Source organism: Urocampus carinirostris, chromosome 6, assembly GCF_059441175.1.
Source record: "Urocampus carinirostris isolate Australia breed hairy pipefish chromosome 6, RoL_Ucar_1.0, whole genome shotgun sequence".
NCBI lineage: Eukaryota > Metazoa > Chordata > Actinopteri > Syngnathiformes > Syngnathidae > Urocampus > Urocampus carinirostris.
The window spans coordinates 3,827,665-3,847,007 of record NC_142354.1 but is presented as its reverse complement, the minus strand read 5'-3'; the positions used below and the strand labels follow the sequence as shown (position 1 = coordinate 3,847,007).

Sequence of the window (19,343 nt, the reverse complement as noted above, 5' to 3'; positions counted from 1 at the left end):
TATTATGCATTTCGAACAGCCTGCCCTGGCATTGAACTAAAGCCCAGTCAGTGAATCTCTATTGCATTAAACTGAGTCAATCGTATAAAATCCTTTATAGTCAAATGTATAAAATCCTTTACACCCATTACCCAACATAGGGAGAGAATGAGACAGAGAATTCCGGCCCAACTAAGAACTGTTGTCAATTTTGCGCGAACCGAAACTTCAGAGGAATGGTCACGTCACAAGATCCTCAGGACTGGCCAGGATAATTTTCCAGGGCACAGTCCAAGGGTGAAGGAGGAGGGTAAGTCCGAAACTAGGTCGACAACATTAAGGAATGGTCTTGTGCCAACTCTGCCATGCGCCAAAACATGTTGGCAGGTGTCTCATTCACAATGGTCCTCTCATTACAACTATCTGTGAACAACTGCATACAATAAACATACATTACAGCAAGGCCATTGTAGTACTCCAAATAAAGCCTGCTTGTGTACAATCAGCCGTGATCGTGAATATTATAGCGTTTGGCTACATTGGGTCGCCCCCGGTTTTGCTGACGTTTGTACGTCTTATTAACTCATTATATAGACTACGATAGTTTTTTGCTTGTTTTAATCTTGCCAATCAATATGCCTTTATAAACACATTATGGAGACTATGTTCGCTACAAATGGGGTCGGGGGTGCAGTGCTGAGAAGCATAGTGCGCGGACGTCCATTCGTAAGGGAATCTGATTTTGCAGGGGAAGTCGAATTTAGGCCCCAACAACTGCGTTGGCTTAATCACGTGACCTTCTCAGAAGTCCAGTCACGCGGATCGTTAGGCAATCATGTGATCCGGATGCAACATCAGATGCAGACGACTAAGGCAAGACGTGTTATTTAGTTATCTAAATTTGTTCATTTTTCGTCCTTTAACCCGATCTCTCGAATGTTTTTCCCAGGAGACAGTCACTAGTTGACTGTAAAGTCTTTCTGCTAAATTGGTCGAATACCTATTGCGTGTTATAGTTAGTCACTCTTAAGCTTTCAAAAGACGCTGCATAACATTTCGTAACTCAAAGCCAAACGTGAGCTAAATGTTAATGTGTCAAAAGCCATTTTTTTGTCTTGACGTCATAAGAACCTGCCATTTCAAAACATTTCTTTCTCTCAATTTGAAAATTAGGGCTCTTGTTATCAACCAATTGTTATTCATTACTATATGCCTCAGTCTGTTATATTTGTTGCTTTCGTCTTCCAGTTTATGGTCGAGAAGTTTAACAGATTAATACAAGTGCCACAAAAAGTTTTTTGTATCGTTTCTAATTATTACTCACTAGATTTGTCGGACACCGTATTTTTTAGCATAATGCTCAATATCTCTTTTATAGTGAAATATATGCGTAGAAAATGTAAAATCAATGCATCCAATTTGTATTGGCTTGATGTTACTTGAATCTTACTGAGGGCAGTCAGACTATGTTTTGTTGAACTGTCCGACCTGATCTTTATATGTTCAAGCGTCACATTGCTACTGCCATGATACACAAGGTTTGCTATGCAAACTTTGCAAGTAGTCTTTTTATCCAGGCTAAAATGCCCCCAAACTTTAGAAGTTTTAGTATGCATACTTGATTTTGACACCTCCAAACTACTATATTTATGTTACTGCTCAAGACAAGAGACGTTATTGCGCACAAGCAACTCTCAGCAGAGATTATATTCAAGGAGTGATACCTCACTCTGTTGGGAAATGATGTTATTGTCGACAGTTACTCTTATTGACTTTCGTTGATAATATCTACTAATTGTTGAAAATCTACTCTTATTAAATGAATCAACATTAATGGTTGAGGGCAAGCAGGCAAGTCTTATTTTTAATGATGTAACTATGTGTCAGATGGTGGGGCTGTTGTACTTCCTTTTGGCGAGTACGGCAGCAGCGCCAGCCGATGATGAAGTGGTTGAGATTCCCGGGCTTCCCAAGCAGCCCAGCTTCAGGCACTATTCTGGATATTTGACTGTTGCTGACGGGAAGCATCTGCACTACTGGTGAGATTGTGCACAATGCGTATGCAGTAAGGATCGACCGAAATGGGTTTTTACGGCCGATACCGATTTTCAGTATTAAGAGGAGGCCGATAACCGATATTTGGAGACAATATTAATTTACTGTAAAAGCTTAAAAATCGTCGCAAAACATTTTTAATAGTGCAAAAAGAGAATATTTGTTCTAAATTCAAATACAACTAATAGCTCTTTGAAACCTTATACAGCAAATACATTACACTTTCAACACAACTTAAATGACTAATCTTTCACTTAAACCAAGGCATAGAAACAACTCGTATAAACGCACATACAAACTTAAAAAGCTCCCTGAAACTTTTTACAGGAAATAAAATAGAATTTCAACTCTATATATCAAGACTTTCACTTAAACAAAAAATTTACAGTGCAGGAAATAAATTAGGCTTAACAGCAATTCGTATAAAAATATCGTACATAAAAACCTAAATAGTTTCCTTTAAAAAAACAAAAACAATTAATAAACAAAAATGTCAATACAATCAACATGACCTAAATTAACTTAAGACAAAAAGTGCATCAAAATTTTAACAGAGCTTGCAAATTGAAAAGTGTGGGCACTCCTAGAGCCAGGCTGACGGACTAATGTGCAGTTTTGTGTGCTTTTTTTCACTCAATCACAAACACACACGCTTGATTGACAAATTCATTTGATAACTAATACCTAATATAATATTCTGCACCTGTATGTGCTTACCTTAAACAAGTTAACTACACTTTTTACCCTATCTTTTAGTCACACACATGCTTTCCTATCACAGATTTTTAAAAATCTCAATATTATCAGCGGCCTTGATTCACAGACATATCAGGACTCAGGAGTGAGTAGAGCTGCTGCTGTTTGGTCTGCTCTAACGTTTTTCTTCCTGCTTTAGTGGCTTCACCACCAGGTTGCTTATCTAATCAGAAGGAGTAGTGTCCAAGTCAGAGGGAGGGAAGAGAAAGATAGGCCCGGCTGCATCCGAGCCTAAATAATCGGCCCATCGAATAAATAAAAATACTGATACCGATATACATTAACTTCCCAAATATCGGTCCTGATAATCGGTCGGCTTGATAATCAGCCGGCCTGATAAACGTCCGACCTCTAGTATGCACTGTACAACTGCGTGCATCGTTCTGTTGATTTCCTCCCGGCAGGTTTGTGGAGTCTCAGAAAGTTCCAGCATCTGACCCAGTCGTGCTGTGGCTTAACGGCGGTCCTGGCTGCAGCTCCCTGGATGGACTGCTGACGGAGCATGGACCCTACCTGGTAGTTGGCAGTAACCAAAAACATCGCCTTAGATTATTAGCCAATTGCTTGGGGTCCCCATCAGGGGCTGACAGCAAAGGGCATTCTTTAATGTTTAATACGTCAATTCTTGAAGTGTCCTTGGGCGAGCCACTGAACCCCTAGAACCTCTGATAGGCGTGCGTGTGCGCGGGGGGGTGGGGGGGTGGGTGAGATAATGGGTGTGTGTGAAGCACATTGTAAAGCACCTTGGGAGGTCTTCATTGATTTGAAAATCGCTATATAAATGCAGACCATTCACAATTGTACTGTAGGGGGCAGCACGGTGGCGCAGTGGTGAGCGCGACAGCGGCACAGTTCTGAGGTCATAACATCAAAAATTCCTCTGTGGAGTTTGCATGTTCTCCCCGTGCTTGTGTGGGTTTCCTCCGGGCACTCCGGTTTCCTCCCACTTTCCAAAAACATGCTATTAATGTTAATTGGCCGGTCCAAATTGTCCCTAAGTGTGACTGTGCAAGTGAGTTGTCTGTCTCTGTGTGCCCTGCGACTGGCTGGCAACCAGTTCAGGGTGTCCACTGCCCGAAGATAGCTGGGATGGGTTCCAGCACTCCCGCGACCCTAATGAGGATAAGCGATGCAGATAATGGATGGATGGATCTGTACTGCAAAGGTGTTGTTATAATTGACTGTCTACAAGCCCCTTAAAAGCGCTGCCCACACTTCACACCAATAGGGGGACGAATTTGGGGGAAATCACTTGTTATCAGATCATGTGATTTAAAATTAGATACCGACTACGAATACATAATTTAGCACATTTTATTACCAGTGTTGGGACTATTGCATTATAAAGGAATGCATTCCCATACCTGTCAACCTTCACGGCTCCATGCCCTTACAAAATTCTGTACTTTCCCTTACAAAATACAAAATAATCTTACACCATATTTTTTTTCAAACGTGTTTATTTATGTAGTTTAACATGTATTATGTACATGGGTTTCGTTATATCATATATATTGTTAATTAACATTTTGTTGTGAGATACTTAGTTGCTCGACATGAATGAGGTTAATTATAAAAAAGGTTAAAAAATGGTATATAATAATAATAATAATAATAATAATAATATACTAATTAAACGGATAACCACAAACCTGTCTTTTTTCATTTTCTCCTTTTATACCTTTTTTTTTGTTAACTTCTTTATACAACATAATAATTCGTAATATAATGCATTAAAGCAAGTGAGGCGTTGGAGAGCCGGCTGTCTTTAATGAGTTGAGCTGAAAAAGCCGGTTCTCTAAAAATAGACGGACTTTCTTTCACTACATAACTACCACACGAAATCCGCGGCTGCAGACGCATGCGCACATTAGCATCAAACCGCTCGCTTCGTTTGCAACGAAAAAAAAACGATACTGAGATAGCGGTGAACTCGTTTGACTTGATTGATTTGCCGTTTTGTGATAGTCGGTGTATACCGGATGGTACCCATAATTGACAACTTTGCGTTTTTCCGTACAGATTTTCTTGTACGTCGTACACATGTTAAAATGCATAATAAACGTACTTTGTACAGCAAAAACATACAGGTTGACAGGTATGAATTCCTGGAATTATGCAATTACTACTCTCTGTAATGTGTACTGTTATGCGTTATTAATAAAGTTTTGTAACTCTACTGTCCTTACTTCTCGGTTTACAGATCTTTTTGTCACCTTGGTCGTACGGGTACCCGTTCTTTTGTGAGTGTACGCTCCCTCACATGAAACTAATAGTACTGGTTTCCATAGTTAACAGTAGCAGGAGAAGCCTCCTGATCCGACTCATACAGCACTTTCATTATCTGGATGTCGTTTTTTTTTTTTGATGTGAAGCATCATCCCGCTCTTCAGAGATTACTTGGCATTGACGGGCAGCGTAGTGGGTTGTGACAATACTGTTAGTATCAGAATGTACATTAGGCATTGCATCACTGTCCTTACTACATGGTAGATTACTGCATTATTCCGCTACTTGTTGAATGCAGATTTTGATGTATAGTGTCACCTGATGAATGATGATGAATGTTCCTGTATCACTCACATTGTTACATACAACTCTCGAGCTGACAGCAATGCCCTATTAACGGTGGGCATGTTCATAATTCCCTACAAAGTACAATGAAATACAGTTATGGTGGCTTCGCCTCAAGCACAGTAATACGAATAGGCTATTTTGTTTTGTACCAATGCTGTTCATTCTTTATTGTTGAAACACTAAATTTCAAAATACAACCACATGCATCTGACAATTGCATCATTGTCTGCCGTGCCCTATACAAACTCCCAGCCATATCCCAATTACCCTGGCCCATAGTCCTTTTTTGCTTGGGGCCCCCAGGGATTTGCTAGGCCACCAGCAGTGGCTGTGCAAAGTTTGAACTGTCTGTCTCTGTGCAGCGCCCTCATTGACGTAATAATGTGGTTTGTTTTGCAGGTGGAAGACGATGGCATCCAGCTGAGAGAAAACCCAAACTCTTGGAACAAGGTCAAAACGCTTCAATTCACTTGGTGGTGTGCTTGATTTGAGTCTCCACTTGTCATTTTAGACCAGGGGTGTCAAGCTCATTTTGGCTCTGGTGCCAGATCCAGACTTTCTGTTTTCAGGCAGGCTGGATCACCAAAAGGATTTCAACCCAAAGTTTTTAGCTTAGTGTAGTTCTTCTGTAGTATGCGTTATTATTCAGCTTCCTTTAGTAGCTTACCTTACATATTATAGTCATAGATAACAAGGGATCTTTTTTAGGCATACCATAGGCCAGGGGTCGGGAACCTTTTTGACTCAAAGAGCCATAAAAGCAAAATATATCAATTTTATTTTGGGAAAGAGCCACACCATATATTATGAGACAAATTTACTAAATTGCTAAACCCGCGCCCCAGACAAAAGCTTAGTCTTCAGCACATTTATTTTTGATGATTTGATAAAAATTATGAAAAGAGAATAATGCCAGAGCCCGTGTCCCAAAATCAACAAACATACCACTTTAAACTTGTCTCTTTCTTGCAATTACTCAAGATCGTTTAAACTCATTTTGACCCTTTTTTTCATACATATTGGTTTCAAAACCAGATGTAAGCAGTTATTTTGTAAAAACGTCACAACATTCTGCAAACAGGGAGCCTGATGTTCTTATCTATGGCGCAGACGGCGTAGGGCGAGAGATGGGAGGGAGTGCTTGCACTTTTTGCATAGCTCCACCCATCCCTCCCACTCACCCAATCAAAAAACTTTAAGTTCTCTTCTGGTGTTTTGGCGGATTTACAGTTTGTTCTGTGGATTCATCATAAGGTATCTGAACACTGAAGACAGATAATATAGTGATGTTTTATATAACGGATTATTTAGCGTTGTTCAGCCAGAACGAGTTTTTTTTTTTTTTTTTGTGACACCTTGACTGTAAATTGTAGTGAAAAACGTGCCCTATATATACTGCAAAGTACTGCCACACTGCTAGCTTTGGTTTGGCTCTGCGTGTATCTGAACAGGATTAGTAGCTCATGTTTTGGACAAGATGGAGAAAATTTGCATGCAATCAAATTTGTTTCTGAGCCACAGGTACTCATAGAAAGAGCCATATATGGCTCGCGAGCCATAGGTTCCCGACCCCTGCCATGGGCAAACACATTTATTCACAAACAATGAAAGAAAATATTTTCTTGTTTGGCATTGAATGCGTTACTTGGTTAATTTTAACAGTTGAGTGAATGTTGTTTTATTCCCAAACTAACTCCCCATGTTATACAAACTTAAGTGAAAGCTATGAAAAATATCATTTTTGCCTTAATTATCATATTAGTTTGAAATTAATAATAAAGAAATACAAGAGAAAAGTTTTTGCAGTGCAGGAGCAATAAGATTAGTCTTTATCACACCAAACTAGTTGGCTGGACCATATAAAGTTGAGCGTATATCCTTTACTGACTCAATCTTATTTTGACATACTCAGAAATTTATATAAAATCAACCTACGGACCGGATCCGGCCCATGCACCATATGATTGACATGCTTGTTTAAGACGACTTTGACTTTTTTTCTTTTAATTTGACGTATTACTACTGGACATATTCAATTTACCCATGTTTGTTGATTCTCCTGAACACAGTACACTTCAGTACGGACTTAATTACATTTAAATACGGCTACAATTTTGGGCTCTTGGCTTCCTGACGCATGGTTTATACAAACTGCTAAGTTAGAAAATAGCATAAAACAATTATTTAAATTGAAATGACAATTTCAGTATTCAGAGACAATGCCCCCAGCCGACTCCACCCACAGAACAATCCATTTACGGGAAGTGACCAGACTTTTCAAATGAACAATAAAGATTTGAAACCCCAGTGTTCATATGTAATCAAAAGATTAATGATCTGCAACTGTGTTCTATGTTCATGCCAGGAATAAGTTTATTGCATGTCAAAATGAAATTTTGCCTATTTTCAAAAATTATAATTATTTCAAAAGCCACAGCTCGTCTCCCCAGCAATTTTCCTTGTTGCAAACTCAGTCAATTTTTATTGAATAGTATTAAACAAAAACACGTTTGATATTTTTATGGATTTATTCCAAATAAGCGCTAATTTTAGACTATGATGAAACGTAAAAGAATGATTTATTGGGATTCTGTCCCCTATTTAGTTTGTAACGTACTAGGAAATTGGTAAATGAATATTGTTGCGCTTATTTTCATAAACGTTTAGAAGGCTGAAATTCTGACATATTCAGAAGAAATTAAATCAATAAAGGTCTCTCATTCTTCCTCTCAAAATTGCTTGGGTTGACTATTTAGTCGTCGTTGAGCTTGGGTATATCGGAAAAGTATCAACATGATTTTTAAAATCACAGTCTTGATAGTCACGATTCTTTTTAGAAATATGATTGTCAAACTAAAAATATTTCTGACATTCTTTATGAAATAAATGATAACCAAATACCACTCTCTATATTGTTCATGTTACATGTGTGTATAAAATAGTTATGACGAATAGTTAAAAATGAAAATAGTTCATAACTAAGGAACCTTTTGATGTGAAAGTCCAACTTTATTATCAAATACAAATACACATATATGGAAAAACAGTCAAAAGTCTTTATGATATAGTTCAGGAGGCCAAAATATGGAGGCTGGCTATATCTTACCCACTGGTCATATTTTTGGGACTACAGCCTTAAAGTCAGAATTAAATGTTATCGTCATATCACATACACGCAGAAGTCATCCGTTAATTGTGTCACAACATTCAAACTCAACTCAAGAGAAAAAATATTTTTCTTGAAAAGATGCACTCGATCCGGTCAATTAAAAATGAATCAGCCAATGAAGGGATTATTTGAATTGGCATGTTTTTGATGTGCATTGCGGTGCTTCCAGATCGCCAACATGTTGTACCTGGAGTCTCCTGCAGGGGTGGGCTTCTCTTACTCAGACGACAGCAACTACGCCACCAACGACACAGAGGTAAGCGAGTTCAGACCAGTTTATGTCCCACTGTCATGTTGACGTCTGTCGTCATTTTTCTGCTGCACCGTTTCAGGTATCCATGGTCAATTACTTGGCACTGAAGGAGTTCTTCCGGCTTTTTCCTGAGTTCAGTGCCAACCCGCTATTCCTGACAGGAGAAAGCTACGCTGGCATCTACGTGCCCACTTTGGCCGAGAGAGTCATGGAGGATAACACCCTCAACCTTCAGGTGACCCTCATCCGCGTTTGCTTTCTCCATTAGGCGCTGCAGTTGTTAATTTTTAAAATAGCTTCCTCTGATCAAAATGCTGTACTTCTTGATTATTTTCTGTCACGCCCTCCCCTCAGAAGAAGAAATCCTCTCGCGTCCCCCCAAGAGGGATGTCTCCTCATCTGGGTTAATTATTTTTTCATTGGGTCCCTTGAGGTTCTGTTCCACTTCGTATTTACACTTTATAGCCTGAACTAGGGGTAATTGGGGCTTCTTTGCTGCCTCATGACCTGGACAATTTGCTGTAGTTGTCACAATTGTGAATTTTGGCGTTTACCAGAAGATCCTGAAGGAAAACGTCCGGCCAACTGTCCATGCCCTCAAACTCAAGCACTCTTGGATCATGTAGCAGAATAACGATCCAAACCACACAAGCAAGTCCGCATCCCTTTGGGTAAAAAAAACAAAAACAAAGCAAGTGAAGGTTCTGGAGTGGCCAAGTCAAATTCTGAATTTAAATCCAATTGAGATACGGGGTTTGTAAGTAATAAATATTCCAAAAATACAGAAATCATGAAGGGGGAAATACTTTTTCACAGCACTGTGTATATATGTATATTCAATAGTAGCATTATGTATATTATTATATGAATCATTATAAAAATTTAGTGTTTTTTTGTTTAGGGCGTGGCAGTGGGCAATGGGATGTCCAGTTATAAACTCAATGACAACTCACTGGTGTACTTTGCGTACTACCACGGCTTGCTGGGAAGCCGCCTTTGGAACCGCCTGCAGTCGTTTTGCTGTCGCCAAAGCAAATGTGACTTTCATCAAAACTCAAACATCAACTGCTCAGACGCTGTGAGTCTTCCTTTGCTTTCCAACTCACCCTTTTGTATGAATCCTCATTTGCTTTGCTTTGCAGCTGGCCGAGGTTCAGGACATCATCTACAGCTCCGGACTCAACATGTACAACCTTTATGCACCGTGCCCAGGGGGCGCCCTCCCGAAATTCAGGTGAGATGGCACTTTTCCGGACTCACTCGACGCGTTTTTTGTGCGTGAATGTGCTCTATTTTATGTAAGGCTGGGCAAAATGACTTCAAATCAATATGGTAATAAATAGGGCAATTTAACCTCCTGGACTATAAATGCACTGTAAACCACCCTGTGGACCACAGCATATCTATCGGATCTGAAAATATTGCAGGAAATGCGAATTTACTGTTTTTCTTTGATTTATTGACAAACTGGCCTACACTTCTTTAACTGAAATACAAAAAAAATGAAAGTATCATGTAACCATTCAAATACAATATATACAGTACAATAATGGCAAAGGAAGTCCCAGAACAGAGTTTTGGGACGCTCCACATACTGGGCTCTGAGGCTCAGATTTAACCTGAAACATCTTTATTGACTTTATTGACTATTTGAACAGGAAAAAAGTTAAACAAGATCCTTTACTCAAAATGTCAAAAGTATTACTGCTTCGAATATTTTCCAAGCTAGACAAGCCGTTTGTTTTACAATAGTAACACAATTAGCATTTAACAAGTGATTCTTAGTCCAGAAACCTCATTTTAAAAGGGCTCAATTGTCAGACATCTAGAGCACAATCAGGAAGGGGAAATCTGACTACACAGGTGTTCTTTGTATATCTGAAACTTGAATCTATACGTGGTAATTTAACGATCTGCGGACACATCCCAGAACACGGGTTCTTAGATGCGTGTTTTTTAGGAACCAGGCGAGATTCCTTTGTGACAAAAAAAGTTATAGGAAAAGGTATCTGCAAAAAAGGGTACGAGCTATAGCACCACATGGTGTTTACCTGTTCATACTACTATGTGAGGACTTCATCAAAAATACATTTCATCTATTTCAGTGTGGAGCAGGGCGAACTTGTAATACGGAACTTGGGGAACTTCTTCATCCATCATGAAGTGACTCAGATGTGGAACAAGGTAACTCCCAATTATCCAATTATCTGAAGAGGCAAATCAATCATATGTAATAAGTAGACCTGAGGAAATATTCTGTGTGTAGATTAGCAGACCTGAATTTTCCTATTTTATTTGTGAGGACTCAGGAGGAGGAAGCAAGGGTAATTTTGGCCAACACGGCCCCCAAGCGTGCATGCTGCACTGCGTGAATTCTCCACAAAAATAAAAGGAAACGCATAACAAATGATGATTGGGTAATAATACTAATTTTGAAAAGGCAGCGAGAACCTGAACTAATGATTGATATTTTGGGCCTCATCACAATAACAGACATGGCCTATCTTAACTCTAAACCAATGGTTCCCAAACCTTTGCAGGTTGGCCCCCTTTGGCTCCCCAGTGAATTCCTAACTTTTACACGATCTCGGGCACTATGGCGATTGCATTTCCTCGAATGGGAAAAAAATGGGTGCCCAATTCCAGGATGTAAATACAGATTTTGATGCATCAAGATAACTTTTACAACGTCTGGAACTTGTGAAAACACAAGACTGGACATCTGTCATCATTCCTAGATTTTGTTTTATTAGTTGGAAAGGCCGAATTTTAAGTATCAAGTAAACAAAAACGTCTGATATGCATCACTGACGTAATGACAAGCACATTTTCTCCTTTTATGGTTTAGAAGCTGCGAAGCATGGCGTCTGCAAAGCCCCATGTGCGCCTGGAGCCCCCCTGTACTAATTCCAGGCCCACCACCCGCTTCCTCAATGACCCGCACGTACGGCGCGCCTTGCATATTAGCCAAAAGGCACTCGACTGGACCATCTGCAGGTGATCATAAAACAGAACAAATGTTTATTTCCTTAATCAGATTCATTATGCGTACAGTAGACGTAAGATGGGGCCTTATAAATCCAGTCCAACCCAACCCGGCCCACGTGTATAAAAGCCTGAACCAGCTTGAGCCCTACCTATGAACTTAATATAAGGGACAAAGCCTGAAGCAAACCTGCATGTTCATATATTATTTGTGAGAACTCATGAGGAGGAAAGAGGTGTGATTTTGGATGACTCCCCACACTTAATATGCTACTGTGTTATCAAATTTGTCTCCAAAGGGATAATGAGACAACAAAAAAGGGCGCCTATAATGAGGTCTTAATCTTTCTTGTTTTGTCTTTTTTTATTACTGTATCTTCAGAGATTAAAAACTAAAGGTTTGCACCGGGATTAAAAGCAAAACAAAAACCCATAAAACATGTGCTTTTGCAGAGGGTTAGGGTGGTCGCAAGGCAAAAACCCCCCTTTCCTCACAAAAGTCTTATGTCCCATCCATCGTTCCTTTTTTCAACAAACATGGCTTGCTTTTGCCAGGTTTCCTGGCTGGGGAGACGAGCTGTGGCTTTTGAAATAATTATAATTTTTGAAAATAGGCAAAATTTCATTTTGACATGCAATAAACTTATTCCTGGCATGAACATAGAACACAGTTGCAGATCATTAATCTTTTGATTACATATGAACACTGGGGTTTCAAATCTTTATTGTTCATTTGAAAAGTCTGGTCACTTCCCGTAAATGGATTGTTCTGTGGGTGGAGTCGGCTGGGGGCATTGTCTCTGAATACTGAAATTGTCATTTCAATTTAAATAATTGTTTTATGCTATTTTCTAACTTAGCAGTTTGTATAAACCATGCGTCAGGAAGCCAAGAGCCCAAAACATTTGGATTTTTTAAAGAATATATTTTAAGAAAAAATTCAACAAAACCACCAAACCTTCTCTCCAGACAAAAGCTAATTCTTCAGCATAATTTTATTTCACTGATTTGATCAAATCTATGAAATATTAATAATGCCAGAGCCTGTGTCCCATATCAATATAAACATACCAATTTGTCTCATTCCCTTAGTTCCCTAAAAGTGTTAAGGCTCATTTTGACTCATTTCTATACTAAATAATGGTTTCAAAACATGGTGCAAACAAAGTTCTTTTGTAAGAATGTCACCAAATGCTGCCAACTAGGATACCAACTAATTTATCTTCAATGCAGACTGCGGTGGGGGCGAGGGGAAGTGTATAGCTCCGCCCATTCCTACCACTCACCCAATCAAATTGCTCTAGGAACTTTGCTTAAGCCTTTGGTGTTTCAAAATACTGGTCAGCGGCTTTTCATAATAAAGTGTCTGAACAATGAACGTAGATTGTTTAACTAGCTTCCATACAAAGGATTATTTACAGTCAAAACAGGGTCTGTTGGCTTGACACCTTGACTGTAAACTGTAGTGGAAATTCTGTGTATGTATATATGTGTGTGTGTATGTATATATATATATATATATATATGTATATATGTATGTATATATGTATGTATGTATATATATGTATGTATATATATGTATGTATGTATATATATGTATGTATGTATATATGTATGTATATATATGTATGTATATATATGTATGTATATATGTATGTAAGTAAAAATACAGTAAAAAATTGCACCACAGGTTCCCCAACCCTGGTATTAACCATCGTAAAAATGAATTCAATTCTTGTTTTGTTACGAATACAGTTTATATATATACAGGGAGTGCAGAATTATTAGGCAAATGAGTATTTTGACCACATCATCCTCTTTATGCATGTTGTCTTACTCCAAGCTGTATAGGCTCGAAAGCCTACTACCAATTAAGCATATCAGGTGATGTGCATCTCTGTAATGAGAAGGGGTGTGGTCTAATGACATCAACACCCTATATCAGGTGTGCATAATTATTAGGCAACTTCCTTTCCTTTGGCAAAATGGGTCAGAAGAGGGACCTGACAGGCTCTGAAAAGTCAAAAATAGTGAGATATCTTGCAGAGGGATGCAGCACTCTTAAAATTGCCAAGCTTCTGAAGCGTGATCATCGAACAATCAAGCGTTACATTCAAAATAGTCAACAGGGTCGCAAGAAGCGTGTAGAAAAACCAAGGCGCAAAATAACTGCCCGTTAACTGAGAAAAGTCAAGCGTACAGCTGCCAAGATGCCACTTGCCACCAGTTTTGCCATATTTCAGAGCTGCAACATCACTGGAGTGCCCAAAAGCACAAGGTGTGCAATACTCAGAGACATGGCCAAGGTAAGAAAGGCTGAAAAACGACCACCACTGAACAAGACACACAAGCTGAAACGTCAAGACTGGGCCAAGAAAAATCTCAAGACGGATTTTTCTAAGGTTTTATGGACTGATGAAATGAGAGTGAGTCTTGATGGGCCAGATGGATGGGCCCGTGGCTGGATCGGTAAAGGGCAGAGAGCTCCAGTCCGCCTCAGACGCCAGCAAGGTGGAGGTGGGGTACTGGTATGGGCTGGTATCATCAAAGATGAGCTTGTGGGGCCTTTTCGGGTTGAGAATGGACTCAAGCGCAACTCCCAGTCCTACTGCCAGTTTCTGGAAGACACCTTCTTCAAGCAGTGGTACAGGAAGAAGTCCGCATCCTTCAAGAAAAACATGATTTTCATGCAGGACAACGCTCCATCACACGCATCCAAGTACTCCACAGCGTGGCTGGCAAGAAAGGGTCTAAAAGAAGAAAAACTAATGACATGGCCTCCTTGTTCACCTGATCTGAACCCCATAGAGAACCTGTGGTCCCTCATCAAATGTGAGATTTACAAGGAGGGAAAACAGTACACCTCTCTGAACAGTGTCTGGGAGGCTGTGGTTGCTGCTGCACGCAATGTTGATCATGAACGGATCAAAGCACTGACAGAATCCATGGATGGCAGGCTTTTGAGTGTCCTTGCAAAGAAATGTGGCTATATTGGTCACTGATTTGTTTTTGTTTTGTTTTTGAATGTCAGAAATGTATATTTGTGAATGTTGAGCTGTTATATTGGTTTCCCTGATGAAAATAAATAATTGAAATGGGTATACATTTGTTTTTTGTTAAGTTGCCTAATAATTATGCACAGTAATAGTCACCTGCACACACAGATATCCTCCTAAAATAGCTAAAACTAAAAAAGCCCCACTCCAACTTCCAAAATATTCAGCTTTGATATTAATGAGACTTTTGGGTTCATTAAGAACATTGTTGTTGTTCAATAATAAAATTAATCCTCAAAAATACAACTTGCCTAATAATTCTGCACTCCCTGTATATATATATATATAAACTTCAAATGTTTATACATTGTTGAGGGGGAACAATTTTGGGAGAAAAAAGCTTCAATAATTGTTTCATAATTGTAACCGGGCTTTCTAAATCGTAATGGAGTCGTAAGGTAGTTAATCATACCTACCCCTACACACTGCCATAACGACTGACTTCTACAACAATTGTTTTGGGTTTTGTTAGTTCTGAAGTGCACCTCAACTACGGCCGGCTGTATATGGATGTCAGAAAGCAGTACCTCAAGCTTCTGTCTGCACTGGTATGACCACACCATGCACGTTCCATTCTGCCTACCTTTAATTTGACACGTTAACATTATCTTTTTGTGTTTTTCAATGCAGAAGTACCGCGTGCTAGTGTATAATGGCGACGTGGACATGGCTTGTAACTTCATGGGAGATGAGTGGTTTGTGGAGTCCTTGAACCAGGAGGTTAGTAGAACTTTGGCGTATAGTACAAAACTAAGGATATGGAACCGGGATATTTTTATTATCCTGGCTGATTTTAGCCTCAAGTCGGTTGAATGAAAGCAGTTTAAATTTAGCCCTGCTCAGTTTTTGAATTATTTTCAACAGCTACCCTGCTCCAGACCATGCTAAAATCATCCTTTTGTGATACACCTGTCGCTTCTACTGTCAACCATTAGAATAAATAATGGGTTTTATAGCATTTCCATGAGCTACCTTGATATGTTGCACCATTTTAATCATCCTGCAATAGAATTTTACATATAGGCTATATTGTCATTAAACTTGGGTCACTCTATAATTGCAGCAGTCGTTAATTTAGAAAATGTATTGCTGTCAGGCCATGTATTTTATTTGCATGCCGATTAAGAATGCTTGTCAAATTGCCATCATAGCTTTGATAAATATGTATCTAATTTCTGTTTTTGAGATGTTAAAAAGTGATGCAAAAGCTTGCTCAGGTGGTAACAATGAAGTCTTTGTCAAGTCTAATATATTATATATAGGTTCAACTCCCATTCATCAGTTCCCTTATCTGTTCTTTATGAAGGTTCAATGAAATAGTCCCCCCGCCAAAAAAACCCAACAACATTCAATTGATAACAATTAAAGTTAGACCTGTCTTTATTGTCTTTGATCACAACATTGTAAACATTGTGTACAATGAGATCAGACGTGGCACTCCAGGATAAAACTTAAATAAAATACTTAAATGAGAAAGACAAGATAAAAAAAATGACTTTGTTTTATTGGCTTGGGAAATTGACCCCGCTTCCTACTTTGAAGGAACCTCTAAAGGACTAATTGCATTCATAATACTATATAAAGACCCTACATTTCCATTGCGCAGTTGTCTTCTAGGCGTTCTCTCTTTCAACAATAACAGTGCTTGTGGAACCTTTTTTTTCTTAGAATTCTTTCACATCTTTATAAAACTCCATATATACCAGCTCAGTAGCCTAGATGGTAAGGCGCCCGCTTTGAGACTGGGAGGTCGGTGGTTCGCGCCCCGGCCGAGTCATTCCTAAGACTTAAAAAGTGGTCGGCGGCGCCCTCTGTTGGCTGCGGCTGCATCGGCTCGCTACAACGGGTCAGGTGCAATCGACATTTCGTTCTGTGTACATTGTTACACAGAATGACAATACAAGGAAATTATTATTATTATTATAATCTTTTGTTCAGTTGTCATAGGCAATATGTGAATTCTTTGATCTGTGATTCCAAACTTAATCTTGGGAGTATGTTTGAGGAACATGCATTTATCTCAAATTTCTAAAGTTGGCTTGACATGGCCGCGCATTTTCATCCGAACTAGGCAAATGTGCAACCAAATAAGACCAACTGGGCCGGCCAGACTGAATGAAGCTGCGCTTGTTCACTTGGTATGGATTTCTTTGATTTTTTGTGTCATACCCTCAGTAAAAAAAACTGCAAATGGTCACCAGGCAAATATGACTCTAGCAAGAACATTTGAATTTCAAGGCAAAGTTTAAAACAAGCCCAAACCTTAGAAAATGCTAACAAATGTAATACTCTAAGTTAAGCGAAGTAAACTAAGCCTGGCTGTAAAGCTCATTGTGAATCCTCTTTGACTGCATGCCAGGTGCAAGTGAACCGACGTCCGTGGCTGTACGAGGATGCGGATGGGCGTCAAGTGGGTGGCTTTGTCAAAGAATTTAACAACTTGGCCTTTCTCACCGTCAAGGTAACCGCATCCATTACTACAGAAATTGGGTATGTTTACTTGCAGGCAATCATTTGATTGAAATTTTACTGTTGTGACGTCATTTGAATGAACACAGAAATCAAATAATGGTTTTAGTACAGGCTGGATCTGTGAAAGAATGTCAAGTCAAGTCATGTTTATTTGTATAGCCCTTAATCACAAAGAGTCTCAAAGGGCTGCACAGACTGCAGGCTATTATTACACCTGATGGGCAGGGACATATTTCAAAATTACAACACTATCCACTCCCTTGCTAAGACAATACAAAATCATACTATAACCGTCATCATTTTTTTTCTTCCCTGCCTGATCTTGTCACCAGCCATGTTTTCACAATAAGCCCTGCTTTTCTGCATTTCTTTTTCACATTATATAATATTTTCCATATTACTAATTTGCCGTAACCAAATATGTTAAAAAATAAAATTTTGCCATTCGTACATGCCCAAACCAAACCTTAATTTGAAACCACAGACCACACTGAGAAAGACGTACGATTACAGTGGTACATCTTCACACGAGCTTATTTCGTATGCTCGTAGCTCGACTTCCTCATGTATGCATGTAATTTCTTTCCAATATGAAATCGTTAAAAACAAAAAAGCATGTTCCCAACCTCCCTAAAGCATCCATGTTAACCATAAACAGCTATAATCCCCCCCAAAACACATTCAAATAGTAATTAAACATAAAAAATACAGTAATAAGATAAAGGAAATCAACAAAATAAAATTTGAGGTTAATATGAGGGAGTCGCCGTAACAAAGATGTGTGAATGGAAGGTGCAAGAATTGAAGGAAGGAAAGTGCAAAAGCAGTAACTGCACACGACTTTTGATGATACAAAAACACATTATGTACTCAAAGCATATAAAATTAAAGTAACTGTAGCTTTAAATAAACGTGCACAGAAACATTTTTACAGCACACTTTTTAAATTAATTTTATTTTAAGGAATTGAAGTGCTGCAAAAACTCTTTTGCGGCTTTGTTACCTACCCTTGCTGCTTCCTCATGCCAAACCATAGTCACAGAGCCAGTCGTGTTCTAGAATTTCTCAAACCAGCCCTGGCAGACATTGAGATCCATTCCAGTTTTACCCGACGCTGCCTCAAGTTGTAAGGAGTTTGTTAAGTAGACAATGACTTCTGCTTTCCGTGTCGCTGTTATCCGCTAGCTTCTTGTTGCTTATCCAAAATAACAAAAGTCTCTCAAATTGCAATTTTAAAAACAGTCATTTTAATAACCCACAACTTTCGATAGACACAGTAGCGGTGGCGTCAAGCACACTCAAGCCCATACAAGCCCTCAGATACATTGAACCCCTATGGAAAAATGTAGCGGGAAACACTGCTTTTTTGCACTCCCGCTTTTGCTCTTGTAATCGTAATATGTTACTTTGTCACTATTTATGTACATGATTCATATCCATTGCTCCAAAAATCCAAATTATGATCCCCATCAGACTATTCCCTGCATGTAAAGGTAGTGCTTGTTGCCTTCTGCTTCTGTCACTTTTGTATTCCAAATAACCACCACCCCACCTTCTATCTCCTCCAGGGCTCTGGTCACATGGTGCCAACGGACAAACCAGTGGCGGCATTTGCAGTCTTTTCCAGATTCATCAACAAGCAACCCTTTTGAATGTCAGACCTTGTGATTTTCACCCAGCTGTCACGATGACTATACCTGCCCTGACCACCTGTTTTATGTTGCTGCTGCTGTCTGTATTTTTTAAAAGGGAACGAATAAAAGTTTGTTGTTGACTATGAATGTGAGAATATATTTTTCAATCCCCCTCCTGAAATTTCACTGCAGCCAATATCCAAAAACCTAGTCGAAACCCGCTCCGAGGGAGCACTCCCGAAGCCTGTTAAAGGTGTCGCATGACCGCCATTACCTGAAAGGAAGGAAACCTCTGAGCAACCGGGTCGGGCCGGGTTCCGACCTACTGCGTAGCGGCGGTGCTGAGGTGTCGCCCCCTGGCTCTCCACCCCCTCGGTTGAATCTGAGGCGGTCGATCCGGGTGGGCG

The 19,343-nt window shown here is 39.4% G+C and overlaps 1 protein-coding gene across 1 annotated transcript; it reads left to right on the top strand.

The window, feature by feature from the left end:
• The first annotated feature begins 714 nt into the window (after nt 1-714).
• On the top strand, nt 715-19,083 carry ctsa (cathepsin A). Its single transcript, XM_088337506.1, has 14 exons — nt 715-852; nt 1,867-2,018; nt 3,195-3,306; nt 5,767-5,817; nt 8,706-8,792; nt 8,869-9,024; nt 9,691-9,867; nt 9,932-10,023; nt 10,895-10,973; nt 11,638-11,786; nt 15,303-15,378; nt 15,461-15,550; nt 17,190-17,291; nt 18,871-19,083. Exons 1-14 carry the CDS (start codon nt 826-828, stop codon nt 18,952-18,954), a joined length of 1,434 nt encoding a protein of 477 aa, XP_088193632.1. The 5' UTR covers nt 715-825; the 3' UTR covers nt 18,955-19,083.
• Nucleotides 19,084-19,343: the final 260 nt, after the last annotated feature.

Coding starts and splice junctions, on each gene's coding strand:
- ctsa (XM_088337506.1), top strand. CDS start 826: ATGCAACATCAGATGCAGACGACTAAG. Junction 2,019..3,194: donor GGGAAGCATCTGCACTACTG/GTGAGATTGTGC, acceptor TCCTCCCGGCAG/GTTTGTGGAGTCTCAGAAAG. Junction 15,551..17,189: donor TGGAGTCCTTGAACCAGGAG/GTTAGTAGAACT, acceptor ACTGCATGCCAG/GTGCAAGTGAACCGACGTCC.